Below are 14,179 nucleotides of genomic sequence, written 5' to 3'. Positions count from 1 at the left end.
ACGTTATCCAGAATTTGGTCAAGTGAGTGAATGTAAGATTCATCAAGAGTTTTTACAGCCTGATTATGAAAAAATAACAGCGGCATTGATATTAAACATATAACCAGTGGCATTAATGCACTATTACTACCATAAAGTAAAAATATACAATAATATGCTTATCTCTACCAGGAAGAGCAAAAAACTCATTTTTCCAGGGAAGAAGAGATTTTATTCAGATCAAGAAGGAATAATCAATTACTCACAGGCCAAAGAACTATCTCTTCTTGATATTAAGCCACAATCAGAAAAAGGTAAAGTTGAAGCCAATAAAAAATTAAAACATTTAAGTAAAAATAAAAAGCCATAATTTGCTCACTTAGCATAAAATAACTTTGCTAAACAGCAAATTTACAATAACAAATAGAAATTTGAAGCAAATGTTAGTTGAAAATTTTATTCTACCACAAGTAGATGTAAAAAAAAGGCAATAAAAACAGTAACTGATTTAAGAAATTTTTACTTCCAATTAAGAGAAAAATAAAAAATCATGCTAATAGAGGGAAATCTGAATGCAATTTAAAACTATTATTAACAAATAAACAGATTACTATACAACATTTTCAACTAAATTCTATTCCTTTGGCAAACTAGTTGGGGCATCAACTGACTAAAGGAATTGAAATCTAGTTTGACAGATAAATTGTTGTCAACATACCAGAAGTACAGATAGATGTTTTAATGATCATTTCTGCTTAAAACTTTATACTGGTAACTGTAAGAATTTAATTTTAAATTATGTTTATGATAAAAAAAATTTAATTCAGTTTGTGTTTATAAAAACTAAACTTTTTTAATCTTTTTAACAATACCTTGCTTATTGCCAAAAACACAAGACATGGTTTATGAATATGGATTCTGCAATGGAAATGCTAAAGCTTCAGTTTGCCAAATACAGACATAGATATCCCAAAAGCATAGCTCCTGATAGCTAAAAGTAATTATTACATTGATAATTTAACAGTCAGTTTACACCTAACCTAAAGAAAGTTGTGTTATTTGGCTTACATTATTTAAACTTAAACGTGACTTTTATCAGAAATTATTACATATTTACAATTGGAAAAAACCCTAAAATTAACGTATTGTATTAGTTATCAGCTTATTTACCAGAGAAGCTTCTAGTAATGGAAGGTGCAAGAATAAGAAAAGGGGAAAATGAAGAAAGAATATAAATTGGAAATACTTTTATAAAAGCAAAATCCATATATAATAACAGTGTACAAACAGAAAGAATTTCTGTTTATGAATAAAGGGATGGATTTGGCTACCATAACATTAATGAAGTCCTAGGGCCTGGGTGATATAAAAACTGGTGATGGCCAGCACAGCACATAGTGTACATCAAAAGTGTAATTCTATTTTGGGGTAGGTGTTCTGTTAAGTACAAGACACTAACAGCGAGTTTGTTGTCAACAATTTTTAAGCTATAAATTTTAGAACAGCATTACATTACCGTAGGAAAAAACAGGGTGAAATATTTTGGAAGCTGTAACTTAAAAACAAAGAATTTCTGGACCTGTTAATGACTTTTTTCTAATTTTTATCTCTAGACTCAAATCCAGAAATACTGTCCTTTCCTGGTAAAATAAGTCGTATTCTACAGTCATTCATTTAATAAATGTTCACACTAAATTAGATTAGTTTTGACAAGTTATTACACTTTTACATCAATGAAATATTCAAACATTAAAAATCTCTTGCCTATCCATTTTATAACTCTTTCATACCTGGATGTTTTCCACTCAAATTATAGAAATTCTTAGGTTTATTTAAGTTTTTATATTCAGAAAATGTTAATGTATTAAAAATTTTTTTTTATAATCAGTATCGCATAAAGAATGTTTTATTACACTATTCTCATGTGACCTGGCATTTCAATAACACTGATTGTAGTAAAGACAAAAAAAAAAGATGTGATTGATGCTAAGCAATGAACTGAAACCGGTCCAGTAATATAACATAGCGAACCCAACTGCACAACAAACATGTTTATGAATATTTACTTCAAAGCACTTCCAATCATCTTTGGAACAATCACTAATTTAAGTTGCTAAAGTTTTAATTTCCAATTTATATATAATCACCAATATGACAAGAACATGGATAAGTTAATTTGTTAAATATTAAATAAAATTCTGTGAAATTAACTTGTTCATTCTATTATTTAAAAAAAAAAACCATAAATAAGGTTTTCACCACATTACCCAGTTATTAATGGTTATATTTTCTGACTGTAGCCTGGAAATTGTAAATAACTTATATCCAAAATAATTCAGGTGAAACAAAAACAAACTAATTTTTTAATATTATTAATTAATAAATAATACAGACAAATTTTATAAGATTATTGGACAATTTATTTGGATAATTTTAACAGAACCTTGAAATTTGTATGTATAAATTAAGCGTTTAAAATATTATATGAATAATTCAATGTTTGGAAGTAAATTTTAAATATTTTAAAATAGCAGAAAACTAAATAATGATAAAACAATATTTTGGGATTTAAAATATTCTTCATTAACTGGTCGTTGACCTTTATATTAAGCGCTGCATTGACACTCCTTTATTGTGTGATGCTGGTGGGGGAGATTAATGGGGTGGTAACACATCAGTCAGTCTTCATAATGGTGAACACATTTAAGTGAACACGTCATATACAGTTGATGTTTACAATTTTTTCTTAGCTATTTAAAAAAAAAATCTATTACTAAGGGAAGTTGAAATAATTAATAAGATGCTTTTACTGAATGCATCACCTGAACCCCCAAAAAAAAGTATGGATAGTTAGAATTCACAACAAAGCGTAAATTATTCTTAGATCAATAAGTTATTTAGTGTAGAGAAAAAAATGAATGATTCAAACCTCAAACTATGTTGAAATAAAATACGCTAAAAACAAGCTCTGGTTGGTTTTCTGGTTTTAAAACCAGCTACAACAAAAAAAATGTTTGCAGTAAAACATCATTCGATTTGTAGATGAGATCGCTAATGGATGAATAACTATGTAGATTACCTTATTTGATGATAATTACAAACCTATTAAATAAAATTAATGTACAGGATATCAATTTTCTTTTAAAGCAAAACCTTTACTTTCAATAGGCAATGATGCAGTGGACTAAAAACAGCAAATACATTTTTTGGGTAAATAGACATTACACTGCATAAAGAATTCACTGCACTGAAGTGATTAAAGATTTACTAACCTGATAAAAATCTAACAAGAATTTTAGAATGACTGCATTGCACTTTTAAGAACAGCTTGCAATACTGTAACATATTTTACACAATACAAAGGAAAGTTCTGCTTTTTATTAGCTGCATAGCAAACAACAAAATTCCTTACCCTAAAATATGTGAAAGTAGTTTAATCCCCTCTAAATATTATCTCATTAATTCAACTTATGTACATATATAATATTCTTATAAAAACTTTTTACCAAAGATAAACTATTAAGCATTTTTTAGTCTGCTGTGAAAAAAATCTGTATCTAAAATTAATCTTTTTAGATAGAGAACAAAGCTTCAGACAAGCAAATGAATAAACATCCAAATATATTTTTAAAATTTGTTTTACTCAGAAACAAAATGGCACTATGATCAAAGGAAAGGCAGCGGCTTCCCGAAAATTTTCATATAGAAACATCAAAATTAATGGTGAATTAACCTAGCAATGTTAGCTAATGCTATAATTCTTGTTAGATTTTTACCTATAATCTTAATGTATTCGACGAAAATCAAATTAGAAAAAGATTATTAAGTAAATATAAGCGAAAACCAAACAAGATTCGTAGAAATGTAGTCAGGCTTGTGAAGAATGACATCGCTCACTGTAATCAATGATTTTTATTTATAGTATTAATGAAAACCAAAACAAGTTTTTGCCATCCGTTCTGTTTATATTTCAACATTTCAGAAATAAATAAAATATCCATCCTAACAACTTATGCAAAATATTTGTACTAAGCACAAATATTTTGTATTGGAATGGCCTACTGGTAGACCTATTTCTTAAGTTATAATTAATGACACATATTTTTTTTTTAAACAAATAAGGTTAAATTCTTACCGAAGACAATTTGAACCTTCTACTACTAACCGTGTAAAAAAAAAACACATACTGTATACAATTTGTACAATGGTATCATAATTTTTCTATCCGCCTCAAAAGTTTTGTACTTCAAAAATGCGTATTTAGTATGCAAACCAAACCAATAAAAAAAAAATTAATACAAACTCACTTGTAGGAATTATTTTAAACACTCCAAAAGAAAAAAAAAATTTCTTAGTTTATATAGTAGCCAACCAATTTTAATAAATAAAGAATATTAATTATTAGCAATAAATAATGAAAATATGCTAACCTGAGGATCAGATGCTGTAAGGAACTTCAATAAGAGAGGTACAAGCCTACTGGCGATAAGATAACTTAACTGTTCCTTCTCATAACAAAACCTAGCGATTGGAAGTAAATGATCAATCAATTCTACTATAATGCATGGCTCTGAAACATAACAAATAAACATAAAATTAGAATAATTCAGTGAACATAACTTGAAAGGTTTGCTAAGCTAATAGATAATTCTAACAAACGATAGATAGATTTTCCAGGTTAAATCCTCTACATATTAGCATCATTTAAATTTTATAGCATACCTTCTACATTTAATTAAAAGAAAAACTGAAGGAAAATTTGTTAAAACAGACCATTTAGTGTAAAATTTGATAGAAATGACTACAAGAATTTCGAGGAACAAAAAAGAAAAGAGAATGTATAACACACAAATTGCTGCATTTCAGATAGATGACAAATTTTCACAACCATATATCAACTTTAAAAATTATAATTGTTTTTAAAATTTCACAAATAGGAGGAAGAATACAGAAAAACATTATAAAACTGGCTTCTAGGGATGATGTGGCTTGTATCAATGAACAGATAGGATAATCAATGGAATTGTTTTTTTTCTTCTTTTTACGACAATTTTATTAATATTCTATTTCTTCTTATTGCCCTACATGGTTTCACCCGGCATATAATCTCAACCCGGTCCCTAAAAATTCTTTTCATTCTAATCCAATTTCTCTGGAATTCAAAATGGACCTTCACTCCATCATACTCTGTCCTCTCTAGTTGTCTGCTACCATTTTATACACACAAATAATAGTTTTATTCTACTCATATTCGCTTCCTCCTCCTCTATAAAAATGCATATCAGCGATGTGAGAGTTCAATATCTTTAGCATACATACATACTACTACATACTACTCTTTATATATCTCATTATTAAATAAATTTCCCCTACATAAAAAACCGTAATTACCCCTTAAAGTAATAAGATTTTTTAAATTTGGAGAACATATTAAACCCTGTTGGACATGTGCTAGGGATTGTTCAATTAAGATTTGAGTTGTTTTGAATGCTATAGAAACTTCATTAGTACAAAAAATCCAAAGGAGTTGAATTTCAAAAGAAATAATAATTTCCTTCTGTTATGGTCCATTAAGGTACATAATTTATACATCAGAAATGTAAATTTAAATTCGGTAGAAAGTAAATGTCCGGTATGAAACATAGCTATAATTTTAAAATAAAAAAGTAAAGGGGAAAAAAGTACGATATGAAACGAGTGGTTACACAAAATAAATTTTTTTTGTAACTGTTAATGACATTAAAAAATAATACCGTTGAAAACATTGCGGTGTCACAAGTCGATGACAAATAGGTTACACCAGTAAACAATTTATTTCAATAATACTGTTTTAATTACGTTTAAAAATGAACCTTTAAGGATGTAGAATTACGCATGCGCTCATCCGGTTAATAAGAAAAGGATGGAAAAGACAAAAGATTACGAGACCGGAAGGATGCGGTATGAAGGAAATGAGCCGGTCTGTCGACAAGACGACGTCCAGACAGCCGATGAGAAATGTAGACGGAACTGTTTATTAAAACATCGACGTCACAATATTACATAGAGAATGCGAGTCTTCCAAATAGAAAGAAAAATCATTCCGCTTAAACGTCTACAGCTTTAATTGACTTTAATTTTAATAAAATAAAATCAAAAAGGAAGCGCGAAATGCACAAAAAGTAATTAAAGGTGTAATCATTAGACGGCATAATTATAAAATAACGAGAGCATAACACATAAAAGGAAGTAAAGGGATCAAGAATCGGTAAATCGAAGGTAAATACGATATAAGATAAAAATGAACAGAAAACAAGCGAGAAAGAGAGAGAGGCGTTTTATTTTTAGCATGTGTCATTCACTCGTAGGGCGTAGTACACGACGACGCTCGGCCGTGCGCCCCACCCCTTCATTGATAAAGCTGCTAGCACGGCGCAGAGCCGCGATCAATAAAAAGTATCAACCCCGCTTCTTCGTCCATCCGACAGTACTCCCCCACCCGTTATATTCTCACTCGGTCGCTTACTGCAATGAGTGCCGTTATTATTACTACTACTGCTACTACTACATCACGCGGTACAAGAGAGAAGAAGACGAAACGAAAGAACGGACGCGGAGAGCGAGCGCACGCGCGGCAGTACACGGTATTATAACTCGACAAACAGTACTCGGCGACCGTGTACCGTGGAATTCGCCCACGGCTACGTACAAATCTGTAACCTTGACTGCTACAACATTAACCTTCTGCTGTAGAGTACATAGACGATACGATAACACGAGCGCCGATGCTGTCGTGGTAGTGAGAAGTACTTGTAACCGTGATGCGGTGTCATGACAGGTCGTATCACGCTTCGGTACCCAAATACACGCTTATCATTTAATACACACCTCCGACTTTTTAGAATGTTTAACTCTATTTTAGAACAATACCGATCGCATTTAACTGCAAATACACTTCATAGGTATTAGAATATTGGTAGTCATATAACAGGGGCGTTGTACTTAACGTAAAAGCTCGGCAAAAGCGATTGAAGCATTCGTTTTCTAAATTGTTGAACCCACTTTTTCACATATAAGCGTTATCTCATTCTCTTTTAACGTAAACATACACGTGCACTGACAAGTTATTTTTTATTAGTGCGATAATTCCGTATACACAGTTTGAAGATGCACAAATACGAGATTTGAATTTGCTAAATCGTTCAAACAAGTAAAAAACATGAAACATAACAGGTATTGCAAAATATAAACTATATAAAAAGAATTTAAATTATGAAAAATTCTCCGCAACTGTAAACTAAAAATTAAACCTTGTAAATACACTTTGCCGAGAAACTCTATAGGTAGGTTTTGTTACAGTATATGTACTACTGTTGCCGACCTTTGATAGCTGCACTATATCTTTGCCGAATAGAAAAATTGGGTGAATGCTTTTCGAAAAAAACTATATTAATCGTACGGAAACAATAACGACGCTTAACTAAGCACATAGTAATTTGTATTGCGTAAGATTACAAATCGAAAAATTACAGTATCGATATCGCGAATACCTTAATGCAGCGAGAAGACAACCGATAAATAAAATAATGTAGCCTGAAAACCCGTTTAATTTTTTTCTTATTTGTAAACCCATTCGGAACTTAGTAACGTAAATACTAAAAGACCGATAATTTACATTAAATAATAACTGTCGAGAAACTAGACCGTATTATGTAAAGCTACTAGTGCGATTCGCGTATATTAATGAACGCTTATAACTCAACTAGACAAAGTCTGAAAGCAGACTACAATTTGTTTACCCGATTGTTAGCAGGCTTTTGTTTAGCACATCTTCAGTTACCAAAACCTTTAATAGTTCGTCTGGAAATTTATTTTTACGTCGAGTACTCTAAAAACAAGACGTAATTAGAAAAAGTTAAAGTAATTCTATTCGTACTGAAGTATACTTAAAATAAAGAACAGCAGAGAGAGGAATGCGGCTCCCCACTACATAGTATTTTTTCTGTCCGAAACCGGCTTCGTTATTCCCGTTCTCTATACAAATGTCTACAAAGTATTGTCTCGACTTAATCTTTCGATTTAAAATCCTTTCGTAAGGCTACGAACCGATTTCGCTTTCATTGATAAAAGGTTATATTCTTGTGAGGTCTTCAGTGATTTTGTTTTTCCGTTACACGCTTCCTCTTATAACGATAAATAAAAGTCATTTTAAGTAAACGAAAATTATTTTTTCTTGAGCGCCTATGGTAAGCGAAATCAGAAACGCTCACAATTTTTAATAATAAAACGAGATATTTCATTTTACATTATAAAACAAATTGTTACGTCTACCGCTGTCGTTTACTGCAATCTTACAGACACGATTACACTTATTACAATCGTGTCTAGTCGTCGATCATCGTATATAAATAGATCAGCAAATTTTATTCTACAAATATTCAATTAACTCTCTTAACCTACATATTATTGTATATAAATTTTACATTAACGATTTTAAAATTCGAGTACAATTACAAAATTTTATTTTACGGTCATAAAATTTTAAAAATTTAACAAGACAACAATCGATCGATCTCTTAATTTTTTTCTCACTTTTATTTTAATTGTACAAAAAAAATTCATCTCGATATTCAGCAGTAGACGACACTGTCTCATGTTATTTATTATACATTTCTTGGTTATCGTTGTAGTATTAAAGAAGGGTAAATAGGACGCCCCTTCTTTATGGATGCTAACACTGAAGATTCGAATGCACGAAGAAAGTATTCCGTTTTGCGACATCAGTAGCATAGTGCACTCTAGCGAAGAGGCTTAAGAGGAAAGTGAACGAGGCGAATAGATGCAGCTGCTAGTAAGCGATGCGACCACCTCAGAGTTTCTTTTACGTCGATAATTATGTTTTAATTCTATTTACTGTTTTTAAATCGCGTTTTCAACTTTCCGTGTATTTTAGTTATTTTTTACACAAAAACTTCCTTAGGAAGAGCCATCGCCGTACAAATAAACCTATACTTTAGTATCGATAATATATAGAGCGAAAAGAAACGAAAAGTAAAAACAATGTTACACAAAATTAATTAAAAACGTTAATCACGTGTCATCTAGACGCGAATATAAACTTTCCGTTCGTGATTATAACACTATATTCTTTAATGCGTAGCTTTCTTTCTTTTTCCTGTTTAGCCTCCGGTAATTACCATTCAGATAATACTTCAGAGGATGAATGAGGATGATATATATGTGTAAATGAAATGTAGTCTTGTACAGTCTAAGTTCGACCATTCCTGAGATGTGTGGTTAATTGAAACCCAACCACCAAAGAACACCGGTATCTACGATCTAGTATTCAAGTCCGCTGCGTAGCTGCCGCAGCTTATTCACGACAACTGCCAACTGCTTGTTTTTTTAAGTAAATATCGACTAAGAAGTATGATCAATGAACAAATCCTGAACAACGGAGTATGCTAACTCAAGTAATAGTAGATAAGGAGTAAAGAAAGTTTAACATTAAAATAGCTCGGCGTGAAACCCATTTTACTAATATCAATTTTCTTACCAACGAAGCGTACTATTAGAATAGAAATGCGTTCACACAAACCGTATTCCCGCGTTACCGAATGATACGCGCAATAAGATATCAAAAATAAATCGGACCCGTAAACGCACGAATATTTTTTTACTGTTTGCTATCTGAACGTACGATGTTTTTATAAAATTCAATGGTCTAAATTTAATCTCTCCAATTAAGCAAAAATAAACTGAAATAGTAATCGCAAACAAGTATACGATTTATATATCAGTCGCACAACGAAGTTACGAGAAAAAAATAAGATCAAATTTACCGAAAAAGTTTCTTAAGAAAATAAACTTTATCGAAATATTTTCTTTCTTTTATATCTAAAAATCCAAATAATGTATGTAAAAATATTTTCTGAAACCAAAAAAAAAAAATGCTTCTATTAGAAATTCTAAATATATATAACTATTATATAAAATACAAATTAGTGGACAAAAAAATGTAATAAAAAAATGTTTTTTTCAATAACAGAATTCAATTTCCATAATCCCGTAATTCATTAACAAATATCGCTTACCGACTGGCCGATAAATACGTTGCGAAAAGAATATTTCGATTCAAGAATCACAATAACTAGTAATTAAGTTCGTACTACAGAAGAAGAAGGGGAACTGTAACGGGTCGACGACATCGACGTAATGACGACGACCAAGCATCGACATAGCATAGCATACCTCACCACGAATTCGTTTACTTAATGCACTTTAAAAAAAAATTACCGTTCTACTGAATATGACGACCTCGCAACGATAAACACGTTACGTGCGCCGCACAGTGATAACGCGCAGGAACACAAACTACGATACCGCATTAAGATTAAAATCGACTTCCGCAACACGTTTAACTCTTTTTAACAGGAAAACTAAGCTTTTTATTTCCAGGTATTTGCGTACAGACAAAACGTTTTCACTGATTTACGAAAACTATTATTTCGATTCGAGACCGACCTTCGGAAGACACAAATTAAAATATTCACTGAAGATCTTAATCTTTGGATAACGTAGAAATTACGTACACCATCCGTCCCGTGTAGTTATCGGACCGGGCGCTAAGAAAAAACAGTAGGTAAAGAAATTTCTGGTTAGATTTTATCATATTATTATAATTATATACTAATATTTAGTCGACTAATTTTTCACAATTCTCGACATCTTTAATATGAAATTTGGCACTTTACGATAAAAAGCATATATACTATTACCGAAAACAACCGATTGCTAATTCTTTAATTAAACACTTTTTGAAGTAAAAATAAAAAATCATGGAAAGTTATTTTTTATTCACCCCACCCCTCACGTGAAAAAATTCGTTATTTTTTAATCAATCCGGAAAAAAATATACGCGAATAAAAATAATTGCCACTGGAAACTTAAATTTATACAAGCTTGCAACACGTTTTCACATCATTTTGACTATTTTAAATAAATTCGTAAAGACCACGTTTTCTAGTAACCGCATTAATCAAAATATATCTATAAAAAAAAATCCCATTTTAAAATAATTTGTGTCTTTTCTTTTACCAGCTGAATGAAATAGTCTGTAGTCATTCAGGTATTATACGTAACAATTACGGGAATGAAGTCACGTCATAGTTATTTTTTCTAACAACAGGCGGGGGGAAGACTACTTAAAAGCTTACGTTCAAATACGAGACGACCCAAAAAGAAAAAAGTTATCAATACGAATGTTTATGAAATATTTCTGAAACGTTCCAAGAAAACTATAGATGAACTGATTACTCGTCAAAATAAATTTCTAGGAAAATTTCAAGTACAATGGGCCTACTCGATGATGTTAACCACAGACCGTTCCATAATATATTAAAATAATATAAACAGAAGGGTCTAACAAAATATACTCACTGTTTGTATTAATATCTTAACAAAAATACTCGCTAATATAACGTGTAGTGGTGTATTGAATTAAATTTGTCGTGAAAGGCTGAGCTGGCAATTTATGCCGCGCATGTGCGGGTGGTTGGCGGTGGAACGAACCAGTCACATTAGCCAGTGCAGCAAAATACAGTCGAGTAGCAACGATGGAACGCAAGGCTGAACTGAAGTACTACTGGAAGTACGAGAACATTCACGAGGTACAACAGCAGTGACAGAGTTTGGAACACCGATAGACACGTTGAACAACTGCCCGCAAAAAATCAAGTGAACAGGGAGCGCACGAAAGTGTGGTGAGCCGGTCAAGTGTAAGACGCATTCTGAAGAGTGCAAAATGTTAAGTATAAATTACAAAACTGCTACACGCGATGAAATGGACGACCCAGACAGAAGGATGAAGTACTGTGAACGGTTTCAGCACACGGTTGGCGAGGATGAGAAATTTTCAGGGAATTTTGTGTGGACTGACGAGATGCAATTCAAACTTAACGGTACTGTGAACCGCCACAACTGTGTCTACTGGACTCCTGAAAATCCTTACTCTCATGTGGGCAGTACACTTAATCTACCGGTGGTTGCTGTGTGGTGTGGTCTATCAGTGCGTGGTTTGATTGGTCCCTTCTAGGGTACAGTAACTGGGTAACTGGAGAGGTGTTCCTTGACATGTTACAGACAAAGATTTTGCCTATCATCCAAAACTTGCGTGACGAACTTTATACGTACAACAAGACGCAGCCCCGCCTCACTACAATCGAGATGTCAGGTTGTAGCTCGATAAAACTCTACCCGGACGGTGGGTGGGTCGAGAGGTGCTGTTGAGTACCAACCTCGGTCACGTGATTTGACACCTCTGGATTTCTATCTCTGGAAGACCGTCAATAATGATGTACATCTACAAAAACCAGATACGATCCACGAACTACGTGAAAAAATCGTAGTCATGTGCTGCCATTACTCCAGATACACTAACAGCCGTAGTTCGGTGTGCAGTTCGGCGCAATGGTCGTTGTATAGAAGCTGCTGGTGGTCATTTCACACATACCATAATTCTTTCTCTGTGTCAAAATTTGTCACGAGACTAACAAACGGTGAGTACATTTCATTGGACCACTCTTACGTAAATAGATGAGTGAAATCAAAACGGTGGTAAACACAAAATAATTAAAACTGCACAATTCCAACTAAACTTACAGTGAGGAAGGAAAAAACCACAAAAAAACAATGTTTACGTTTAACGTACCCTGTATCTTTTTACAGAAATAAAGAAACAGCTCATAAAATTCGTTTTATTCGATAAGATAAAAACTGAACTTTAGATGCAGATCTTGATGTAAATAAATGATACATCAATTAAAAAAGAAAGGTTTGTTTTAAGTCTTTTGTAAAGTAGAAGAGATTTAAACGCAGTTTTATAATTACGATTAACATTATGTATTTTAAGAGTTCAACAAGAAAGAAACGACATGACTGTTTTTTATTAAAAAAAATCTTACGGCTACGGAAACTTGTATTCGAAATAAAAAGTATAATCGAACAGGCTAGACTCGATCACCGGCCAAAAATGCCGTTGTCTCAACAAAAAAAAAAAAATAATAATTACTGTTATCTTTTGCCTTTGCCTGAACATCACCTGTTTTTAACAACAAACTTTATGAGTTCAGTACTTGGTCAATTTCTGTTTTTTAATCCCGCATTGCAACCACAGTTTTTTTCTGGACAACCACCCGGGCGACAGAAGGAATTAAAAATTTTTTCTGTTAAATGTTTTCTAGTCTTAACGGATAAGACGGGGATACTACTTTTCTTGGAGATTACGCTGAACGCCTGGTCAAAAAATAAATAAATAATCGTTTAAAAAACTTCACTCTTGAGACCTCGGACAAAAGGTTTAAGTTTTTAAAGAAAAGAAGTTAATTCGGAGTATAAATAAATATCGATGTTCCTGAAGATATATGACATTAATAATTACAAGTAATATAAGCAAATTAAAAATATAATAAACATTGATAAAATCAATTTACAAGTAAAAAAAAACATTTGCGCAGTTCTGCACAATACACCTCCTACGTTTTGTCATTTTACTTTTTATATTTTCTGTAAGATAATTTTGTATAATTTTTTGTTAAAATATATTTTCTATTTATGAGAAAATTAAATTATAACCGTAATTTTATTAAATAATTAAAAATAACGAGTAGATCTGCACACAAGTATAAAGTTTTAACTCGCTCACTCACCACTGTGACTTGCTGAATAAACATGTATGACAAAATACAACGTCAACATAACCTAATTTGAAGTTATGTTGTCCACCTTAAATTAAGCGTAACTGAACAACCTGAACTAATCATCAAATTTTCAGATACACTACTACATATCTAAATTTCAATGAAATTGATTTAGTAGTTTTGAAAATTTTCGACATCTTATGCGTAGGCATATATATATATATATATATATATAAAAATGGAAATTCCATTATAAGTGTATGGTATTTTCGTATTCCTCAAACCTCAAAACGTAAAGAAAATTCAATTACAACCCCCAACGTGCGACCTAAAGTAACACCGTATTTTTCTTCAAAAACACGGTAAAAAAGGAGGGTAAATAAATCTCCTTAAAAAAACTTCAGTCGGATAAAAAAAAATATAGGGCTAAACCTATTCTTAAGCCAAAAACCTTAGATTTTTAACGAATTTTAATAAAAATAATTTCTTTCCCTACCTTAGGCGTAACTTCTCCTTTTTCTCTC

General features: G+C 31.8%; 1 protein-coding gene across 2 annotated transcripts in view; it reads right to left on the bottom strand.

Annotated features, from left to right (window-relative positions):
- Nucleotides 1-14,179, bottom strand: part of LOC142328667 (serine/threonine-protein phosphatase 4 regulatory subunit 1-like) — a 343,237-nt gene that overhangs the window by 43,676 nt on the left and 285,382 nt on the right. For both annotated transcript variants that reach the window (XM_075372572.1, XM_075372571.1), the window contains one exon: nt 4,410-4,549. In XM_075372572.1, coding sequence (XP_075228687.1) covers nt 4,410-4,549 — 140 coding nt within the window. The remainder of the gene's footprint in view (nt 1-4,409; nt 4,550-14,179) is intronic.

The sequence above is a fragment of the Lycorma delicatula genome, chromosome 8 (genome assembly GCF_047948215.1).
Source record: "Lycorma delicatula isolate Av1 chromosome 8, ASM4794821v1, whole genome shotgun sequence".
Lineage (NCBI taxonomy): Eukaryota > Metazoa > Arthropoda > Insecta > Hemiptera > Fulgoridae > Lycorma > Lycorma delicatula.
Note: the sequence above shows the minus strand (reverse complement) of the source record. Positions and strands in the feature narration are given on the sequence as shown.